The 20,572-nt window shown below is 38.5% G+C and overlaps 1 protein-coding gene across 2 annotated transcripts in view; it reads left to right on the top strand.

The window, feature by feature from the left end:
* Positions 1-20,572, top strand: part of trappc8 (trafficking protein particle complex subunit 8) — a 122,373-nt gene that overhangs the window by 55,065 nt on the left and 46,736 nt on the right. For both annotated transcript variants that reach the window (XM_039754426.1, XM_039754427.1), the window contains 5 exons: positions 6,531-6,781; positions 12,159-12,274; positions 14,458-14,608; positions 18,912-19,012; positions 20,329-20,434. In XM_039754426.1, the coding sequence (XP_039610360.1) occupies positions 6,531-6,781; positions 12,159-12,274; positions 14,458-14,608; positions 18,912-19,012; positions 20,329-20,434 (725 nt within the window). The remainder of the gene's footprint in view (positions 1-6,530; positions 6,782-12,158; positions 12,275-14,457; positions 14,609-18,911; positions 19,013-20,328; positions 20,435-20,572) is intronic.

Genomic DNA, 20,572 nt, shown 5'->3' with positions numbered 1-20,572 from the left:
CAGCACAGAGCGAGTTATGGGGCCGGAGCACTTTGTCCACCAGACGCTGAAAAGTCGCAGGCGCTGTAACCCGAATGGAAGGACACGATACTGCCAGTGTCCGCTAGGAGTGCTAAACGCGTTTTTCCTTCGCGACTCCGTTAAAGGAACCTGCCAGTACCCCTTTGTCATGTCAAGTGTAGTCAAGAATTTGGGCTGGTCCCAGTCTATCGAGGAGGTCGTCCACGCGAGGCATGGGATAAGCATCAAATCGGGAAACTTGGTTGAGCCGACGGAAGTCATTGCAAAACCTCCAACTGCCGTCAGGCTTAGCAATCAAGACGATGGGGCTGGACCAGGGACTACTACTTTCCTCGATCACTCCTAGTGCCAGCATTCGCTTGATTTCCAGTTCCACTTCTACTTTCTTTGCCTCCGGGAGTCTGTAGGGTCGCCACGGACGATCACCCCGGTCAGTCACTATGTCGCGCAATCAGAGAGGTCCGACCTGGTTGTTCACTTACCACCTCTGGGACCGAGCGGATAGCTGCTTCGAGCTCCTGTCTCTGTCTGGGAGATAGCTGTTCACGAAATTAAGGGCACTTACTTCGCGAGAGAGAGCAGGGCTGTCCGGAGGAGGGATCGGGATCCCTCTCCTTCCACGGTTTCAGCAGGTTTACATGATATATTCGCTCAGCTGGTCGGCGATTGGGCTGTTTCACCAAATAGTCGACCAATCCCTTCCTCTCCTTAATTTCAGTAGGGGCCTAGCCAATGTGCGAGCAGTTTAGAGTGTGAAGTAGGAACCAATACCATGACGCGATCCCCGGTTGGAACTCCCGGAGAGTCGTACCACGGTCATACAGGCGGGCCTGTGCTGATTGTGCCTCCTCGATATGACTTTTTAGTATAGGTCTTATTACATCAAATCTATCGCGCAATTGGGCGATATACTCCAAAATGTTAGTGGAGGGCTGTGCCTCCCCTTCCCAGCCCTCTTTTAAAATATCTAATAAGCCCCGGGGCTGTCTTCCGTATAGTAATTCAAAGGGAGAGAACCCCGTAGAGGCTTGAGGGACTTCCGGTAGGCAAAGAGGACAAGGGGAGGAGTTGGTCCCAATTCCTCCCATCCTTGCTGACTACCTTACGTAGCATTTGCTTGAGAGTTTGATTGAATCTCTCCACTAGCCCATCGGTTTGAGGATGATACACGAGGTTTTAAATGCTTTATTTTCAGTAACTTGGCAGTCTCCTTGAGCGTTTCCGAGGTGAAAGGCGCCTTGGTCCGTCAGGACTTCTCTAGGAATGCCCACGCGTGAAAAGACTCCTACTAGTTCCCGTGCAATATTTTTAGTGGTAGCCGAGCAATGGAACGGCTTCAGGGAATCGGGTTGCATAATCCACGAGGACGAGTATATATTTATATCCTCGGCTGAGGGCTCCAGGGTCCTACTATATCCACCCCAATCCTGTCAAAGGAACGTCAATAAGGGGAAGGGGAATCAGAGGAGCACGGTCCTTCCTAGGAATTTGCCGCAGTTGACACTCCGGCAGGAAATGCAAAAGCGCGAACCTCCTCATTAATCCCGGCCAAAAAGCGGAGCTTAATGCGCTCTAATGTTTTATCGGAGCCGAGATGGCCTCCAAGAAGGTGAGAGTGGGCTAACTCGCAAACCTGCCGCCGTAGGTCCGCGGGACTAGCAACAACTTCCGGACCTTCCCTCATGTTCAGCAACCCGATACAATAATTCATTATCCATGACAAAGTGAGGTCCCTGTGGCATGGGCAAATGCGCGTTGGCGTTAACGAGAACCACTGCATTCTTTATGTGCTTCAGAGAGTCGTCATTCCACTGTTCTCTCTTGAAAGAAGCCGGAGTCGCTCTAAACTGAAAGTGCAACTCAGAGAGCGGGTCCGGTCTGACCTCAAGGGGCGGAGAATCCTCCTCGCTGCCGGGCGCTAGTGGATGACGTAGTAGCCCGCGACGGTCCGGGAGTATCTTCGTCACTCTCTTGGCCTACCGCCCACTCCCTGTCGGCTGATTACACGGTGTGGAAGCAGCTTGAGATGAGTCTTTATCATCTATAACGAGGCCAAAAGCTTTTCGGGAATGCTTTCTAAACTACCGTTACTGTCAGACCAGTCCGCCCGAGGATTACGGAAACGGAGGATCCGGTGTACCGCTTCGTAAGCGCGAAGGGTTCCTCCGAGACACACGTAACACGGGCGGTATTGTACGAGCGGATATCTCCGTGTATACATTTTAGACTGGTCTTTTTCTTAATCCATTGTTGCGGTAGAACAAAACGGCGAGCAACGACAGACACGCTACTGCCGGAATCAAACAGCGCTGTTACCTATGTCCATTAATAATAAGCTCTCCGTATGTTTATCCGCCAGGGATTGCTAAGGGCACACAAACAACCCCGCCATTGTCCCCTACGGTCCGCCTTGTTCCCGACAGGTCGCAAGCCAGGCGGCCGGCGACTTCGAACAGGCTCTGGATTGCGTGGAAGGGACTGCTTTAGTGGGACATAACTCCCGGTAGTCCACAAGCAGCTGTTCTGCCCTCCCAGGTTTCACAGCCGGCCTCTGGGTTTTAGGAGCTGTAGCAGCTCGTCCATGAATGGAATTCCCCCAGGCCGGCTGGGCAAATTCCTGGGTAGGTGTTGTAGCAGCAAAAACAGGCCACTTGCTGCACTATTTGTAAGGGGCTTAATCAAATGGCGTAGCCACTCACCCCACCTGTTGCCAGAGAGCCATAGCCTGCTCTGACAGCCCTTTACTGGGGTTAAACTCCCAGTTTATATTTCTTTACCTGCCGGCCTGGGGATAACCCATCATTAACAGGGACCTTGGTCCCGATGGGCCTCGGCTTTCCTGCCCAGGAGAGCATACTGAGCCACTCGTGTGTGTTCCCCAGAAGCCAGCCCACGCCTGTGGGTCCCCTCTACCTTCTCCACGAGATGGGTTGGTAGCCCCGGTTATGCTCGTGGAGCAGAGCCTGCACCGCGTCCTTCCTGACCCCCGCGCACTCCCTGCCCCAAACTCGGCCCGGTACTCACCCACCTGGTTCCTTGAAGGTCGTGTCCCGGTTCTTCAGGGACACCATCCTGCCGACTACGCCACTGTAATAAGTAGAGACCAGAGCGAAAAGGTTTGGGGCAGCCACCCGCTTAATTCGGTTTCCTGGCTGCAAAGCTTTGAGACATCATAGTCAAGTTTACACAACAGAGTCCAAAACAGAACTGCCTGCCTAAGCAAGGCAGTGAGCTTTATAGCTCAGAGGGCGGAAATGATGTCGCCCTCTGGGCCGGAACTGGAAGTGACATCACCCTTGGGGCCGGAACCGAAGTGACCTCATTCTTGGGGCCGGAACCGAGGTGGTGTGTCCTTCCTGGAAATGGCGGCTCCTGGTGGGATTTCCGGGTAAGACCTGCAGAGAACTCAGAAAGAGCGTCAGCGCCCCCCTGGGCAGATGTATAAACAGTATTGTCTAAGCCCTTCAGCTGCTTCCCATGCACGCGTGTGACGCCACAGTTATTTTGCATTTTTAATTCTTGCGACCATACAGTGGAGTGTAAAAATATTCAATCCCTTTCAAAGTATCATAATTTTTTGCCTGACAAATATGTACACGTTTTTATCTTTTCAGTATTTTTAATGTGCACTCTTATGCTGTAACAATACATTTCCAAAATCAAAATAAAACCATTTTCTATACATATTTAACTGATGAAGAATACTTACGCTAACACTAACTTTGGAGTTTTTCAAGTCCTATGCATTAACACTTTGTCGAGAACACTTTTGCTGCAACAGTCTTCATTCTTTTGACGTATGTACCAGTTTTGCACATTGTTCAGAAAGGATTCTTCCCCATTCTTCTTGGCAGAATTTGTAGAGATTCTTTAGGTTGGTGTGATGGCACATCTGGACAGCAGTTTTTAAATAGTGCCACAGATTCTCAATAGGATTACTATCAGGGCTTTGACTTAGCCATTCCAAAACACTTGCTATTTGTTTTTGAGCCATTTCAGTGTGGCTTTGGTATTATGCTTACAGTCATTGTCTTTTTGAAAGATGAATCTTCTCCTGAGCCGTGGGCTTATAGCAGACTGGAACAAACTCTCCTGCAATATTGTACATTTTGTTTTGCTATCCATTGTCCCATCAGTCCAGACAAGATTCCCAGTCTCAGCACATGAAAAGCATCCCTATAGCATGATTCTGCCCCCATCATATTTCACTGTAGATATGGTGTTTCTTGAAGCATGGGCAGTGTTAGTTTTACGCCACACATACTTCCTTGTAGTACAGCCAAAAAGTTATATTTTTGACTCATCAGACCATCAAACATTTTCCCTCATCTTAACTGGGTGTTTCTTATGCTTTGTAGCAAATGCTATATAACAACAGCATTTATTTATATAGCACGTTTTCATACAAACAATGTACTTCAAAGTGCTTTAGAAAATGAAATAAAAGGAAGTTAATATAAAACATAAACAAACAAATTAGGCAATAATATTATACATTTTGCAACAAAGAAAAGGTAAAGTTGAATAGCCAGGAGGACAGAAAAAACAAAGGCCAAAAGACCGCCCAGCCCCAAGTGGGCATTCTACCTTACATACATGTTCTAAATCAGTCCTTATGGTTTTCAGGCTTCATGTTTAGGAAACTGATGATAATGGGCATGTGGACATCTGGGACACCCACCATTGAATCCATAAACTCAGTGGGCAGCATGGTACCTTGATCAGGGGGTGGTGGAGCAGATTGTCACCACAGAAGAACTGGAAAAGACAGCTGCGAATAGTGAGGATTGTTAGGGAATTTCAGAAACCAGAGAAAAATGATAATTCAGTGTCCATATAGTGTAATAGGGATACAACTAAAATGTAGCTAAGAAAAAGACATTTTAAAATAATGGGTGTTTAGCAGTTATTTAAATTGTTCTACAATATTAGCCTGGTGAATTTCTTTTGGTAAATTATTCCAAATCTTATGAGGTGTAATCACCACAACTAACAAAAGAATTTTCTACCCATTAAGTAAGACTGAAACCAAATTAAGATACAGTATTGCTAGAGTTGTCCACCCATTGACTAATGTGATTTATAAGAATACTGTGGATGAGTGGTGTCTAAGAGAAAAAGAACAGATATACGGCCTCTGTCCGCATTAACCCATAAGTTATTTAATACTTTAACCAGTGCAGTTTCTGTACTGTGATTTGTTCTAAAACCTGACTGAAACTTGCCAAGAATAGAATGTTTATTCAAGTAATCATTTAGTTGCAATATGACTGCCTTTTCTAGAATTTTACTTTTAAAAGACAGGTTAGATATTGGTCTGAAATGATCAAAAACAGAGGAGTCGAGATTATTTTTCTTGAGCAGGTGTTTGACAACTACAGTCTTTATACAGTCATGGAAGACCCCCGTATCTAATGATGAGTTCACTTTGTCAAGTAGACTATCAATTAGCACAGCAGAGACTTCTTTGATAAAGCCTGTGGGTATTGGGGTCAAGGATACAGGTGGAGAGCTTCACTTGAGAAGTTATTCTACATAGTTCAGGCAGATCTATATGTGTCTTTATGTTGACATTCTTAAGGAATGCCATCTTTCTTGCTACCCTCCCATAGAGGCCTATTTTATGGGGAGCTTTTGAAATTATTGACTTTTGAGAGTAACAGTTGATGTGTTGCCCTGATTTTTAGGGGCTATGAATCAAAGCAGCATTGCTGGTGGGCTTTTCAGACACAAACAAGACTGCTTTCTGCCTAGATTCCTTCTTTTGAATATCAATTTCTTACCAAATAAGGTGTTAAAATACTTTTCCTTATCTGCTTAGAACAGGATTTAACAGTTTATTCTTCTACTCTGTTTTGCTAAAATGTGGCTGAATTTATCAGTGCCACACTCGGCGATGGGGACTCTAGGTTAATAGTTGCTTTCGGTGAGTTACGAAGGTTTATTAAGATGCAGACTACTTGATTTAATAAGTGAATATATTTACATGCTCTCATATGTAGTAAGTTAGCATTTTTACCATAGATTGTTAGCCATGCCATTTATTTTTTGACATGTAATTAGGAAATGTCAATTTTTTTGAGTGACTTGCTGCCTGACTGTTGGGGAAATAATAGCAGCTGTTCTTATTATTATTATTACATTATTCTTCCAACTAATTCCATCAAAATGTTCTTTTAACTTAGGCAAGTGCTAAATATTATTTTTACAAACAAATCTGTTTGCTGGTTTTAACTTTATTTTATAGTTATCAACATCGATACACAAGCATGTTGCAGAGATGCTGGTTTTACTTTTTTCCTACCATTAAAGAACCAAGTGTGTTTAATTTGTTTTAAAAAGTTGTTTTAAGATTACAGATAATGTCTAATAATACATACTGTATTGTAGTCATTTTATTTGATTGGTATTGTCATATTCCATGTAATTGTTTTTATTTAGTTGAAGTTTATGATGTGATATATGAAGGTTATTGGTTTATTTATTTATTTCTTTGTTTGTTTTTGTAGCTGATGGCATTCCCAACAATTTTAAGATGCATCCCCTGCAGCTTGACCATCCCAGTGATCCGGGTGGAAATATCGACACCTTAAAGTCCAACATGCATATACCTGATGGAAAAAAAACAAATACCTCCACAAGTCATGGTGCTTGTTTAACACTTAGTGATCATGATCGGATACGGCAGTTCATTAATGAATTCACGTTCAGGGGACTGCTTCCGCATATTGAAAAGACCATCCGGCAGCTTAATGATCAGGTGAGAAGGAGCTTTCGTATTGTTTACATTTGCACTAACCTTTTCTGCCTGTATTTCTTTTTTCCAAAGTAAGGAATTACTTGCGGGCATGTTAACCGTGTGTACAGTTCTTGTGTTTACCTTGTCTGACACATTTGTTTTTGTATATACTGGTAATAAGAATCTTGGGTATTTTTTTTATATAAATGCTTAGGATTGGTTCCAGTCTTTCTAACAGGATAGGCTGTGTAACCCCTTGAAGTAGTAGTAAACATTTCTAAGCAGGACACACAATACAATACACTATCAGAAAGGGCAATTAGGTGTCATGCAGTAAGCTCCTGAACTGGATTAAGAAGGCATGCTAATGGATAGCTACAATATTCTTTCTTTTTATTTATTTATTGTTTATTGATTTTATTTGAAATCACACATTTCATACAAATAAATCATTTTTACAAAAATAAGACCGAAAACAAATCAACCCCCACCCCTGAGAAGGAGAGCTAAGCCAGTACAGTAAAACTTAAAACTAATAAAAATAAGTAAATAGATGAATTAATAATGATAAATGGAGAAGAAAAAAAAAAAAAAGGGGGAGAGAATCTGCTTCCTCAGTGCACTTTAAATGCGTGTTCTAAAATGTTATTTATTAGATCCTGCCAGTTTTTGAAAAATGTTCTGCACAGATCATCTAAGTGTGAATTTGATTTTTTTTCCAGTTTCAAATAGTATATAACATCAGTTACTCACTGACTTAGAATAGGAGAGTTAGGATTCTTCCAGTTGAGCAATACAAGTCTACGTGTCAATAGTGTAGTGAAGGCAATTACAGTTTGTTTGTCCTTCTCCACTTTAAGCCCATCTGGGAGTCCACCAAACCCAGCTGTTAGTGGGTTAGGAGGGATTGTGACACCAAGGCTGTCTGACAGGCATTTAAAGATTTTTGGTCCAGAATGATGTTAATTTGGCGCAGGCCCAGAACATGTGGCCTAGTGAGGCTGGAGCTCGATTGCAGCGTTTGCAGGTTGGATCTCGCCCTGGAAACATTTTGGACAGTTTTAAGCAAAACAGATGTGCTCGATATATAATTTTGAGTTGAATAATTGTATGCTTTGCACATATGGAGCTCGAGTGAATTCCCCACATTGCTATCTTCTACTCTTTTTGTGACATGTTGAGTGAGAGATCCTTTTCCCACTGTCCTCTTGGATCTTTGAAAGGGAGGGACTGTAGAATGGTTTTATATACTACAGAAATGCTGTCTGAGTCCTTAAGACTGATCAGTATTTTTTCTGGCATAGAGGTACAGTAGGTGGGAGGTGAGGATAATTGGGCAGGTTCTGTTTAACAAAGTTTATGATTTGAAAGTAGTGAAAAAAGTCTGTTGCTGGAAAGTTAAATTTGGAGTGTAATTGTTTATAGGATGCAAAGATGTTGTCTATGTACAGATCTCTAAGTGATTTAATCCTAAATGTTCTCGAGACAATAAAAACTACATACATTTGAGAGGGTGGAAAAAGGTGGTTCACTTGCAGAGGTGCCACAGATAAGATAGCTAAAAAATTATTTTGCACGATTTACTGCTTCGAGCCTGTATGTAATTCTCACTGTTTTAGTCATGGAGTGAAATACCATTTTTTATTTTATCACATGTCACTTTCAGACAACGTAATATCTTGAGATGGGCAGGCATTTTCAGAATTAGCTAAATATTTTGTCAGATAAATAGGAAATTGTAATCAGCCATAAATATCATAATCCATGCACCTATAGCCAGGACATTTTTTATAAACAATGTTAATGAAAATCTTTCAATTTATTATAGTTTCCTGTTTGACTGGAGTTTTAATACTCTTTTCTGTTTATATCACTGTCTATGTGTTTCATATACATAGAACCAAAGTGCAGTTTTAACAGCTTGTGCTCCATGGTGTTGAACTGACACACCATACTAATGTGAAACTGACCACACCCCACATAGTTTTGCACAGATTTAATTGTTGGCATGAGTAGTGCCATTCTTATTTATACAACTTTTTTGGGAGCTCAGTAGAATAAGTAGAACTTGGCTTAGTATTAGGAAAATGGCATGGGATCATAAGGCCCAAGACTACTAAACCCTTTTATATTAAAAGATCATTTTTGTTTAATTTGAGTAGATGTTAGTGTCCAGTAAAATGTTTTATGCCTTGCTTTCATAACAACTGTAAAACATTTTTTATTCAAGTTTGCCTTTCAAGAAATTCAGGTACATATTACAAGATAAAACCATAAAATACAGGGTGGTCCAGATCTAATTATGCAGATCCAGATAGTCTGGATGACTTTGATTTATGCAGGGACGATTCCAGTTCGGTGCGAAGACAATTCTTCATGTCGTCAGTTTGCACACTTCTCGATGGTCCGGGATTTTTCAGGTCATTTTCTATGTAATAAACTTAATAAGTTATAGCGTAATGAAAATTGCATAATAATTTTTCATTATTTTGAACACTTCAATCATGTCACCTCTTAATCTCCATTTGCTTAACCTGAAAAGGCTCAGCTGTTTTCATTTTCCGATTAACTCGTCCCCTGCAGTCCCAGAATTAACCTAGCCCCTCTTCTGTCTACCTTTTCTGTTGCTTCTGTGTCTTTTTTTTTGTCACCTGGTGACCAAAACTACACACAGTACTCCAGGTAAGGCCTTGCCAGTGTGTTATGAAGTTTGAGGATAGCCTCCTTGAAGTTGTACTCTACACATCAGGATGCTATATAATGTAACATTCTGTTAGCCTTCTTAATGGCTTCTGAACAGTGTCTGGCAGTTGAAAGTGATGAGACCACTGCAACCCCTAAATCCTTCTCATAAGGTGTACAGTAATCCCTCGCTATATCGCGGTTCGACTTTCGCGGCTTCACTCTATTGCGGATTTTATATGAAAGCATATCTAAATATATAACACGGATTTTTCGCTGCTTCGCGGGTTCTGCGGACAATGTGTCTTTTTTACTTCCTGTAAATGCTTCCTCAGCTGGTTTGCCCAGTTGATTTCATACGAGGGACGCTATTGGCGGATGACTGAGAAGCTAACCAATCAGAGCATGCAGTTAAGTTCCTGCCTGCTGAATGCAGTGTTAACCAGGAAGTCTCGTCTCACTCATTCAGCATCAACGTGTTTCTCTGTGTAAAGAGTTGTGCTCTTTTGTGTTTATCTTTGTGCATAGTCAAGCCCTTCATTATGGCTCCAAAACGATCTGCTACTGCTTTAAGGGCGTGCCCAAGCGCAAACGGAAGATGTTAACGATTGCTGAAAAGGTAAACGTTTTGGATTTGTTGAAGGCTACGATTCTTTTTATTTAAAAAGTAGGAAAGGAATATAAGATCTATGGCTGCAGTGTCCTTTTAACCAGGGTGCAAAATGAGTTGTAAGTGGATGTAATAAGGCAGTAGTCTGGATGGAATCTGCCTTAGGGATTTGCATTGAAGACTGCCAGAAGAAGAACAACGGCAGTGCTACACAATCGCCTGAAGTGGCTACTTTAGAAGAACTGTAACGCTCTCCTTTGTTGTGCAGTAAAATTAAACTCATTGTTATCGGACAAGTCATCGTATCATTGTTGGTGAGTAACCATTATTCATTTTCTACTTACAGTACTTAGTACATGTACGTACGTTTAGTGTCACTGTACACACATTTACTGTATACTATTTTTCTTGCGTTGTATGTATTTATTGCTGGTGGCCTGTCTATCGTAATGGCTGTAACATATGTGATATCGTAGACACTCAATATCTTTAAAATAATATTTTTTTTACTGTATATAAACAGTGTGTTTATATACATAATTTCAATGAATCTTACCTATTATCTAAGAGAATACAAAGGGATTATGCTGTATAACTCTGTGGGGAATATTTATAAACAGTATGGGAGAGTTTAAAAGGGCTTAAAATATATAAAAATAACCATACAAACATATGGTTTCTACTTCGGGGATTTTCACCTATCGCGGGGGGGTCAGGAACGCAACCCCCGCGATCGAGGAGGGATTACTGTACTTTCAAGTTTCAGACTTTCCATTGTGTATTTAAACCCAACATTTTTCCTTCCTACGTGTAATACTTTACATTAGATTTCATCTGCCACAACTCTGCCTAAGCCTGTATGCTTTCAAAGTCCATGTATGGTTTCTCTAACTGCCTCTCTACCAACTCTCCCACTACTGTAAATTTTTCATTTTTTGATCCCAAGAAAAATTTGTTTCTACCCTTTACTGTATAAAGCATCTTACAAACCTCTGCAGTCAGGCACATTCTTGGGAGCAATATCAGGAAAAGAACTGTGCATTAGAAGTTTTGTGAAATGGGTTTCCATGGCCGTGCAGTTGCAGACAAGCCTACGATTACTATGTGCTAAGCACAGCACCATTGAACTCTGGAACAGAGAAAATGTGTTCTCAGAAATGATGCATCACATTTTACTATATGACAATCTGATGGTGTCTGGGATTGGTAGATGCCAGGAGAAAGCAACCTGATTAAGCTACCTGGTTACTGCATAATGCCTATTGTAAAGTCTGGTGGTGGATGAGGGTGTAATGGTGTAGGGCTGTTCAGGGTTTGGTCTAGGTTCCTTGGTTCTAGTGAAGGGTACTTTTTAATGCTACAAAGTACACACAGATTTTGCGGCAGTAGTTTGGGGAAGGTCTTTTTTTTTGGTCCAGCATGACTGAGGCCCTGTGCACAAAGACTGGTCCATAAATATATAGTTGATGAGATGTACAGAGCCCTGGTCTTCTTATCCACAATCAGTACCTAACCTGAAAGCCTTCCCTGAAGAGTTACAGCTGCAAAGTGAAGCCCAGCTCTATTTGAATGTCCATGGTTTTGAAATAAGATGTCCAACAAGATCATGCAGATGTGATGGTCAGGTGTCCATAAACATTCGCCGTGTTTCTTATTGTAAAGCTTTAGTTAAGTGCTCAAAAAATTGCATTTAAGTCTGATTTATCATTGTTGACTAAATTCATATGTTGTCACAAATTGCATTTCTCTCAAAAGTAAATAATTTCTTTCTTTAAAAACATAATATCACTGATATGGTGTAGTGTAATTTTGTATTAATTCTATGTTTGTCAGCTGTATTCTGTAAACCCTATGCTATATAATTTCGGATGATAAAGATAATACCCAATTCTTTCTGACATTTAAATTCAGATGTTGCAAGGTATATGTGCCATGAGAAAGCTTGATGCCAGTGTTATTCTAAATTACATTTGCAAAAGCATAGTGAACCCTGAATATAGTTAAATTATGATTGATTTTTCAGATGAATAAGAAGTTAAGAATACTATTTTGGAATGTTTACAAAAATATATTCTTGAACGTATTTGTTTTATTCCATTTTTCTAGCTTGTATCCCGGAAAGGAATAAGCAGATCATTGCTTTCAGCAACCAAAAAGTGGTTTAGTGGTGGAAAAGTCCCGGAAAAAAGCATAAATGAATTGAAAAACACAGCAGGCCTGTTGTAAGTAATTTTCTTTTATCTGCCTTCTAACCAGACTTACATCTGACAGAGTACATGTTACTACAGTTTAAAATAGACCATTAAAAAAAGCTATTAAATCAAATGCATTTGATATTCATTTTACTTCAATTTTAGTTTTCTCTGAGCTGTATTATCATTCTACTAGCATACCTAATAGAGCAGGATTTATGGCCATTTTATGTAATACAGTTATGAGCAACTTCCAGGGGACAAAAAAAGTATTTAAGGAATGTATAAGAGTGAAAAAAACAAGTTTTTAAGGCATTTGCTTTTAATCCTTCTCATATTGTGTTTCCAATTTCATATTTTATTACAAGTCTTGGTGTTATTTTTTAACATGCCAGTAATATTAATATCATTATGTATGAATATTTCAACCACTGTTTTATCTAGAGCAGACAACTGTTTTCTTTTGTTACATAAGTGTGTAGTTATAACCTTTGTAATTAGAGCTACTTACACATTTTCCTCTCTGTAAATAAGATATATACTGTATGTTATATGTTGCAGCTTACACTTCGCCTTAACTGAGTGCTCTATTTAAAGAACCTGCTTTATTATTGTGAAGATAATATTATTATTATTAAGTTTTATTTATGTAGCACCTTTCATACACTCAAGGACAGTTTACAATTTAATGCACACATTAACAAGACAGTAGAAATTACATACACAAGAAAGAATAATACTCATTGAAAAGATGTGTTTTTAACAAAAGTTTGAAATTAATAAAAGATTTTTCCTTGCAAAGGCTGAGAGGGAGAGAATTCCAAATTTTAGGGGCTATCACTTTGAAAGGTCTGCCACCCATAGTTATTAACCTGTATTTAGGTACAGTGAGTAAGTTAGCGCCCGATGATCGTAATGCACATGCAGTAGTGTAAGGAAGCAGCAGATAATGAGGGGCTAACCCATGAAGGGCTTTAAAGGTGAAAAGGATAATTTTATATTTGATTCTTGAAGATACTGGTAACCAATGTAAATCATAGAGGACAGGAGCGATGTGAGCAGATTTTTTAGTGTGTGTAAGTAAATGAGCAGCAGAATTCTGAACATATTGTATCTATTGATATATTCAGTCGGTAGGCCATAAAACAAAGCATTGCAATAGTCCAGACAGGTAGTGATGAAAGCGTGAATAAGTGTCTCAGTATCTATCACATTGAGGAAAGAATGCAGATGAGCAATGTTGCGAAGATGAAAAAAGGCTGTCTGTACTATTACTATTGAGCTAATGTGTGATTGAAAATATCTGGTCAGGCTGTGTGAAGCTGCCGCTGTAAGGGTAAAAGTGCAGTCCTTGTGCTTGTGCTCGGTGGAATGATGAAGGATAAGGAAACAGCCAGTAGGCATCCTGGCCAGATTAATTTCAAGTGGCAGTCTCACCCCACTAGCATTTTTGTGTGTTGAAATGTTTTTTAGCTTGCAATGAAGTGTTTGAGGTTTACTTCAAACTCTACAATAGAATAACTGAATGCTTGAATTCCCTTTTCTATATTATTTTAACATGTCATGAATTTATCTGTTTGGTATAAGTGGCCTTTAAAATGTAACTTCTGATAAGTTTGTTTCCTGGTGCTAATGATAGTTGCTGGTTAATCAGTTTGTTCAAGTTATGTAGTCCAGATAAAGCTTGCAGGGATGGTGGTGGGTGTTTTTGTTGTACCAGCAAAAAGAAAGCAGTTAAACACTATGTGGAATATTATGTAATAAGAATGAAAATTAGCTGAACATGTTAACAGTTGATAAGTGTGTCTGTAGTCAACAGTCACATTTTTGCAACGTCATAACAGCCAAATTGCTCAGCTTTCTAGAATGTTTGTGAAGTTGCAGTGTTCATGAATCAGACAAAAAAATAAAATAAAAGTCTTAATAGTTTGAGTCAATTAGCCTAACGTCAATTACATATTTCTTTACCAAAATATTTCAGAAGTCGCAAATTATTTTAAAAAGTGGGCCGTTTTTGGAGTAAACAAAATAATCCGTTGTATGTTAAATAATACATGATTAGCTTTAGTTGTAATTTGTATATGGCCCTCAAGCCTGAAGTTGAGCAGGTCTTTGCTTGACTCTGTTTTCAAAAGTTGCCATGCATGTGTTGTATGAGGGAGGATGTCTTCATTTTTCTTCTAAATTTTTTTTTTTTTTTTTTTTTTTTGTAGATATCCTCCAGAGGCTCCAGAGCTACAAATTAGAAAAATGGCAGATTTGTGCTTCTTGGTGCAGCATTATGATTTGGCATATAGTTACTACCATACAGCTAAGAAGGACTTCCTAAATGATCAAGCACTGCTTTATGCAGCTGGCGCTTTGGTAAGCTTGTAAAGTTCCAGTATTTTTTACAAGTTTAATTCCAAACCTGGTTTACTCTTTTAAAAAAAAAAAAAACTCTTATGTTTTACGCTTTGGTGGGAAGTAGATCTTAATGTTCTTAATTATTTCTTAAAACCTTATTAGAAAAAATAATGGCACTGCTTAAACTTTTAATAACTAAGTATATTTTATTAACGTGCTGATTGTCAAGCTCAGATATTTAAGATAGTAAAATGGCTTAAAAATGAAATTGTGTAGTTTGTATGCAAGTTTTGAATTGTAAAGTTTACCTTTGCTGAAGAATTAGTAAAGAGAAAATTTGTTTTGCTTATTAAAGTGTGTTGTTTAAGCATTGTGTGTCTGAAAAATAGACTTTTGTGGCTAAAAATATAATCTTGGATAGACAAATACAGAAATTTATCTTGATTTACCTCTCTGCACCACAGATTAAAATTACAAATCAGATAAGTCAGATGTGACTAAAGTACACATTGCAGGCACATTTGAGAATATTTCCATGCATTTCGCTCACACCATGTAGAAATTACACTTTTTATTCATAGTTCCGCTACTTTTACATTTTGCTCTGTACTTGTACTTTTACTGTTGTACTATTGTATTCCTGTGATGGCAATGATAGACTGGCCATCTAGATCTGTGAAGAGAATTACTTGTGCCCTGTTCTGCGTACTGTATTGTATTTACCCCATTTTTTTGACACCCGTTGCATGCCCAGCCTACATAGAAAGGGGTATCTCTCTCTGAAATGCCTTTCCCAAGATTTCTTCTATGTTTTTCCCTACAAGGGTGTTTTTGAGGAGTTTTTTCTTGTATTCTCAGGGGGTGGGGAGACACTGAGCAGCAGGAAGTGGTGTGCAGGGGACACCTCTACAACATTGGTGCACATATGCTGCAAAGCTTTAGGAGGGAGAGGAACAATTACTGGGTGACCACCCTACTACACCCCTGGTACAAGGCCAAGATGGGGGAGTTTATAGAGCCTAGCCAGCAGGAACGGAGGATGTGCTACTACCTTCATTCTGTCCTTACCAGCAAGCCCCCCACCCCCCATAAAAACAAATGATTTGTTTTGTACCAAGTCTTGTTAAAACTTATTTGTATAGAAAGTTATTTGTTATTAAAATCAATAAAATCCAAAAAAATAAAGGCACATTAATACAGTATATAGTAGGTGAACTCAATTTAAGGAGCTTAACAGATAAGTAAATAATGCAGGTTCTGAAATTATTTTTATGAAACATATATAGGATAAATAATAAGTCATCTATGCTTTTTGTCAATTGTGAAGGTTGATCTTAATGTTCCATGTCAATATAAGAGAAGGAGGCTGCCGTTTAGGTCCTTGTTTATATGAAAAATAATGACCTTTATCAAAATTCATTACAAATGTGAAGAAGTGTATTAGAAAGCAATATTTTTCTTATCAGCAGTAACCCATTAATAAATGTAAAGCAACTGTTAAATACTTTACTTTGACCAGCAACAAGACTAATCATCATCATCATCAGTTATCAAAATATTTATTTTGTTACAAATCTAGTTGTTTCAAACATCAGCAGCTTTATACCTTTATCACAACAACATAACTTCGAACTGTCAATTTATAGAACTATTTTCTGTAAGCTGTTGTCTAAGAAAAAAAATTCTAGGTCTTCCCACTAGATGGCAGCACCTTAACAGGCACAGTGAGATATGTCATAACTCGCACCTCGTGTTAAGATGTTGGAGCTTGTGCAAATGTTTGTGAGCTAAACACAGATAACATTACATACTTGGCACTGTGGGTAAACCTGAGGCTGTCACTTCTGTTATAATGGTAAATGAGCTTTAATTAGCAGAATGTTAGCATCAGATGTAGAGTTTCACGGTTTTACCAGTTACCAGTACTGGAAAAGTACTGATAATCCCAAATTTTAAAATGGTATGGTACCAGCAATTTGGGATTCTTGGTACTGGAAGTCAACGTCAACTTAACTGTCAGTCCTCCCCTACACATTCCCTTGATACACAAAAGTGTACACATGGAAATAATGTCTGTTCTGCGGACATAACAGGCTCCGAAGCAATCAGCAATTCACACAGAATGTACCAACATTGTTTAGACGAGTTCAGGATTTCTTTGGCACTGTTGCAATTGGAACTTAAAAGAGAAATGTTGCTTTGATGCAAACAGGACTTGACAGGGGACTTTATCATTTAGATTTACAGGGAGCCCCACCTTCTTGCTTCAACATGATCAAGACTTCACAGAGGAATTCCCACAATCCAACCCCATTGCTTCAATGATTGTACAACTCACGCTTTTAAAGGGAAAGCGATGCATAATACACCAGAGAAACTGGAGTAAGTTGGGCAGGTTTGAAATTGCCCGTTATTTTCCTCAGAACCATTTTGGTACTGGTACTGAGGTATGAAAGCTGGTATCGATAATAAAGTAAAATGTTTAGTACCGATCTAATGCTGGTCAGATCTAGCAGCCTGAATGTTCATGCAACTTGAATGAATGCTGCCAGTGTGGAGCTATTCACAATATTTTTTCTGATGTGATTTTGCAAAATATGACTATTAAAAAAATTAAAACAGACTCCATTTTCAGGCTGTATTTGCAGGTTCTTAATTATTCTCTATAGTGCTTTATGCCATTTGCTGGAAATTGCCCTTTAGCTGACTTAAATGAGCATTTTTACCCAGCACCCCATGATGGCTTTGCAAGGCCTGTGTGACATCACAGTGCAGTAAAAACCATGCGCTGAACTTATGCTGCCCATTTTGCTTTGCCTATGTGTGATATCAGGACTAGATCCAGCTGATTTGCACCCAGCATGCATTTAAAAAAAAAAAAAACTTTCATTGGAGGATTACGTTGGCTATCTATAATGAGAATATTACAAGAAATGCCACTGGATATGTAACAGTGATCGTTCAGTTGCATGCTTAGCACCACATGGCTAATTATGCATGTATAAATAGCCCATGTCCAAGTACCAGTCAAAGCCAGCCTTAAGGGAGCCCTCCCCCTCCTCACTTCAAAATAAGACCTTCTGTAACAATAAACAAAATGTGTATTACTATTTACAAGATGTTTGTCTTCTTGATGGAAGAAAAAAAGTGCAAAGTATCTGTACAGATAGAGCAGAAACAAAAAAGATATTCCAGATGTGCCTAGAGCTGCAAGTTCAAACAATAGAAGAAACCAGTCCTACTCTGCTTCGAATGTGTGCTTCAAAATTATGAGCAGAATGATACTTTTTTTTATTTTATGACTTATTTACTATTTTTTGGCTATTTGTTGTATTTTGTTTATAGTTATCATTCCATCTGCATCTTTTGTTGTTTGAGACATGGTGATGGAGTGGTTAGAACTGCTACCTCACAGCTCATATCACATTTATGGCCAATTAATCAGTTGGTTCTGTATAGTCAGCAGATGCTTTCCTAGCCCTCATTGACACTTAGAAGACCACTGCACCATTATAATCTACTCAAAACTCCTTCAGTCCCTCCTTCTTTATTAACTTCAGTGCATTTCAGAGTTCAGTGAAGTTCCCAAACATTTCCTTTATTTTAACAAAACTCACAGCAAAGACAGTTTTGCTGGGTTTGCTTATCAATAGTGTTGACCAGAACTGCGCACAATACTCCAGATGCTGTTTCACTAATGCATTATATAGTCTAAGCATAACGTCCATTGATTTATATTCAAGGTTTTACAATATAACCTAGCATTTTATGTGTGTATATATAAATATAATAAATATATATATATATATATTTTTTTTAATTTCTTCACATTGCTTAGACAATGAGATCGTTGTGTCAGCACAAATCCTTAAATCCCTTCCAGTGATTTCTTCCTGTAGGACACTGTCTGTCATCTTGTATTTATAATTGAAATTCCTTTGTGCAATGTGTAGTACTTTTCCACTTTTCTATACTGAACTTAATTTTGCAAATGCATATCCAGTTCTGAAGATTGTCCAAGTCTTTTGGAATCAGTTTTACTACCTCCTCAATATCTGCTATCCCACCAGTGTTTATATCATCATCTTATACTAAGAGTTCGTCATCAACATAAAATAGCCTTCATATTACTTCTGGGCTTCCTAACAGTGCATAAGAAGGCTAATTACAAATGGAAATTACAATACCTTTTAGCTAAGTCTATTCTCTATGGCAGCAGTGTGGATTGTTCAGTTTTCCCATTGGCTAATTTTGTACTTTAGCCTGTTTTAGAGATAAAATTGTTATAAAACCATGAGTGTTATCTGTTTCTTCCCTTTAGGAAATGGCAGCCGTATCAGCCTTTTTGCAATTTGGAGCTCCTCGACCGTACCCAGCTCATTATATGGACACTGCGATTCAGACCTACAGAGATGAATGCAGGTTTGTTGAAAAACATCTACTGTTAGTGCTAACAGGAAGCAGCAAAGGATTCAACCTGTACTTTTCATAATTAGGAAAGTATTTTGAATTAAGATGAAAAGTAAATAGTAAACATAGTACACTTTTAAATTATAAAATATTATTACCTTTAGATAATTGTTCCTACTGTGCTGTGTATTGTTTCATTTTCTTTCAATTTACTGCTGTTGATATTTCTTTTTGTGCTTTCATTTTCTTTCAATTTACTGCAGTTGATATTTCTTTTTGTGCTAGACCTAATATAATTTTTATTTTTACAGTTCTTATGTTTTTAATTGTCTTTTGCTTGTGTTATGTTGTTTTGAATTGTTCATTACAAGCTTTGTAGAATGTCTTGTGATGTTGAGGAAAAAATTACAGCTTGTAACAGTATTGGCACTAGTGATGAATTAATTTTCTGATGGAGCACAAGTACATTTTGAAACCTTGTTGGTCCATGGAATGTGCATGTAATTTCCTCCCATTCTAGTTGACTGTATAACTGCAAGCTATTGCTGATAGATCTATACACATACAGCAGTGTAAGGCAGAACCTGGTTATAGTAAGTGGCAAGTATATGTAAAGATGTTAGGTACAATAGTGGTCAGAGAAAAGGCATTGATTCGTATAGTAGATTTAAATATATTTTGTCTTAACATAAAGGACAACTTAACGTCACGGTTAAAGCCCAAAGTTCATTATCCTGATACTCTTTTTAAGAAGAGGTATCTTAAGAAGTAATTTTCACTTGCAATAGATCTTTCTAGTTAAGAGGAGCTCAACAGTTCATTAAATGGCAGCAGTGGTATTACAGTTACATGCCCATCAGCAGGGCCTTTTCCTGGCACCTGATGAAACAATTATAAACCAAGATAAAAAAATAGAACTGTGTGTAACTGCTCCGCATGTAATGACAATATCCATACCTTATTTACAAAGGAAATTCTGCCTTAATATGTACTGGTGATGATAGTACTTCATAGCTTCTGCAGGTATCAGCCAGTGCTACATTTTTTGTTTCATTTGTATGTACTGTTTGAGTTTGTTTTGTTGTAATTTCTTTGCGTATTTTAATAGTTTATTAATTTACTTAAGTTTTGCAGTGGTGGAGTGTGCTGTTATTTTTGACATGTAAAATAAAGCTAAAGATTATTAATGTTGTCAAATTTAAAATAATTATAAGAACTTCTCTTCAAATTGTTATTAAGCCATTGTGATTTGAGGCCTTAAAAGTGAATTATGTTCATTTAGATTTATCTTTCCTTTTGTGTATTTAATTTTGATTGTTTTCTTCCAGGAATATGGTGCTAGCCGAAAGGTGTGCTTTGCTGAGTGCAGAAATACTAAAAAGCCAGTCCAAATATTCTGAAGCTGCTACACTTTTGATTCGGATGACTGGTGAGGTAAAACAAGAGCTAATATAAAATATTTATTTTTCATCCCTTTCCAAATTACTCTGAGCTATTAAATTCCATCACTTGGTATCATGTTAATGTAAGGCACAGTGCAGTCAATTTTAATTTTACAATAGCAGCCTTTTT

The sequence above is a fragment of the Polypterus senegalus genome, chromosome 5 (assembly GCF_016835505.1).
Source record: "Polypterus senegalus isolate Bchr_013 chromosome 5, ASM1683550v1, whole genome shotgun sequence".
NCBI classification, from domain to species: Eukaryota; Metazoa; Chordata; class Cladistia; order Polypteriformes; family Polypteridae; genus Polypterus; species Polypterus senegalus.
This window is presented reverse-complemented; position numbering and strand designations above follow the sequence as displayed.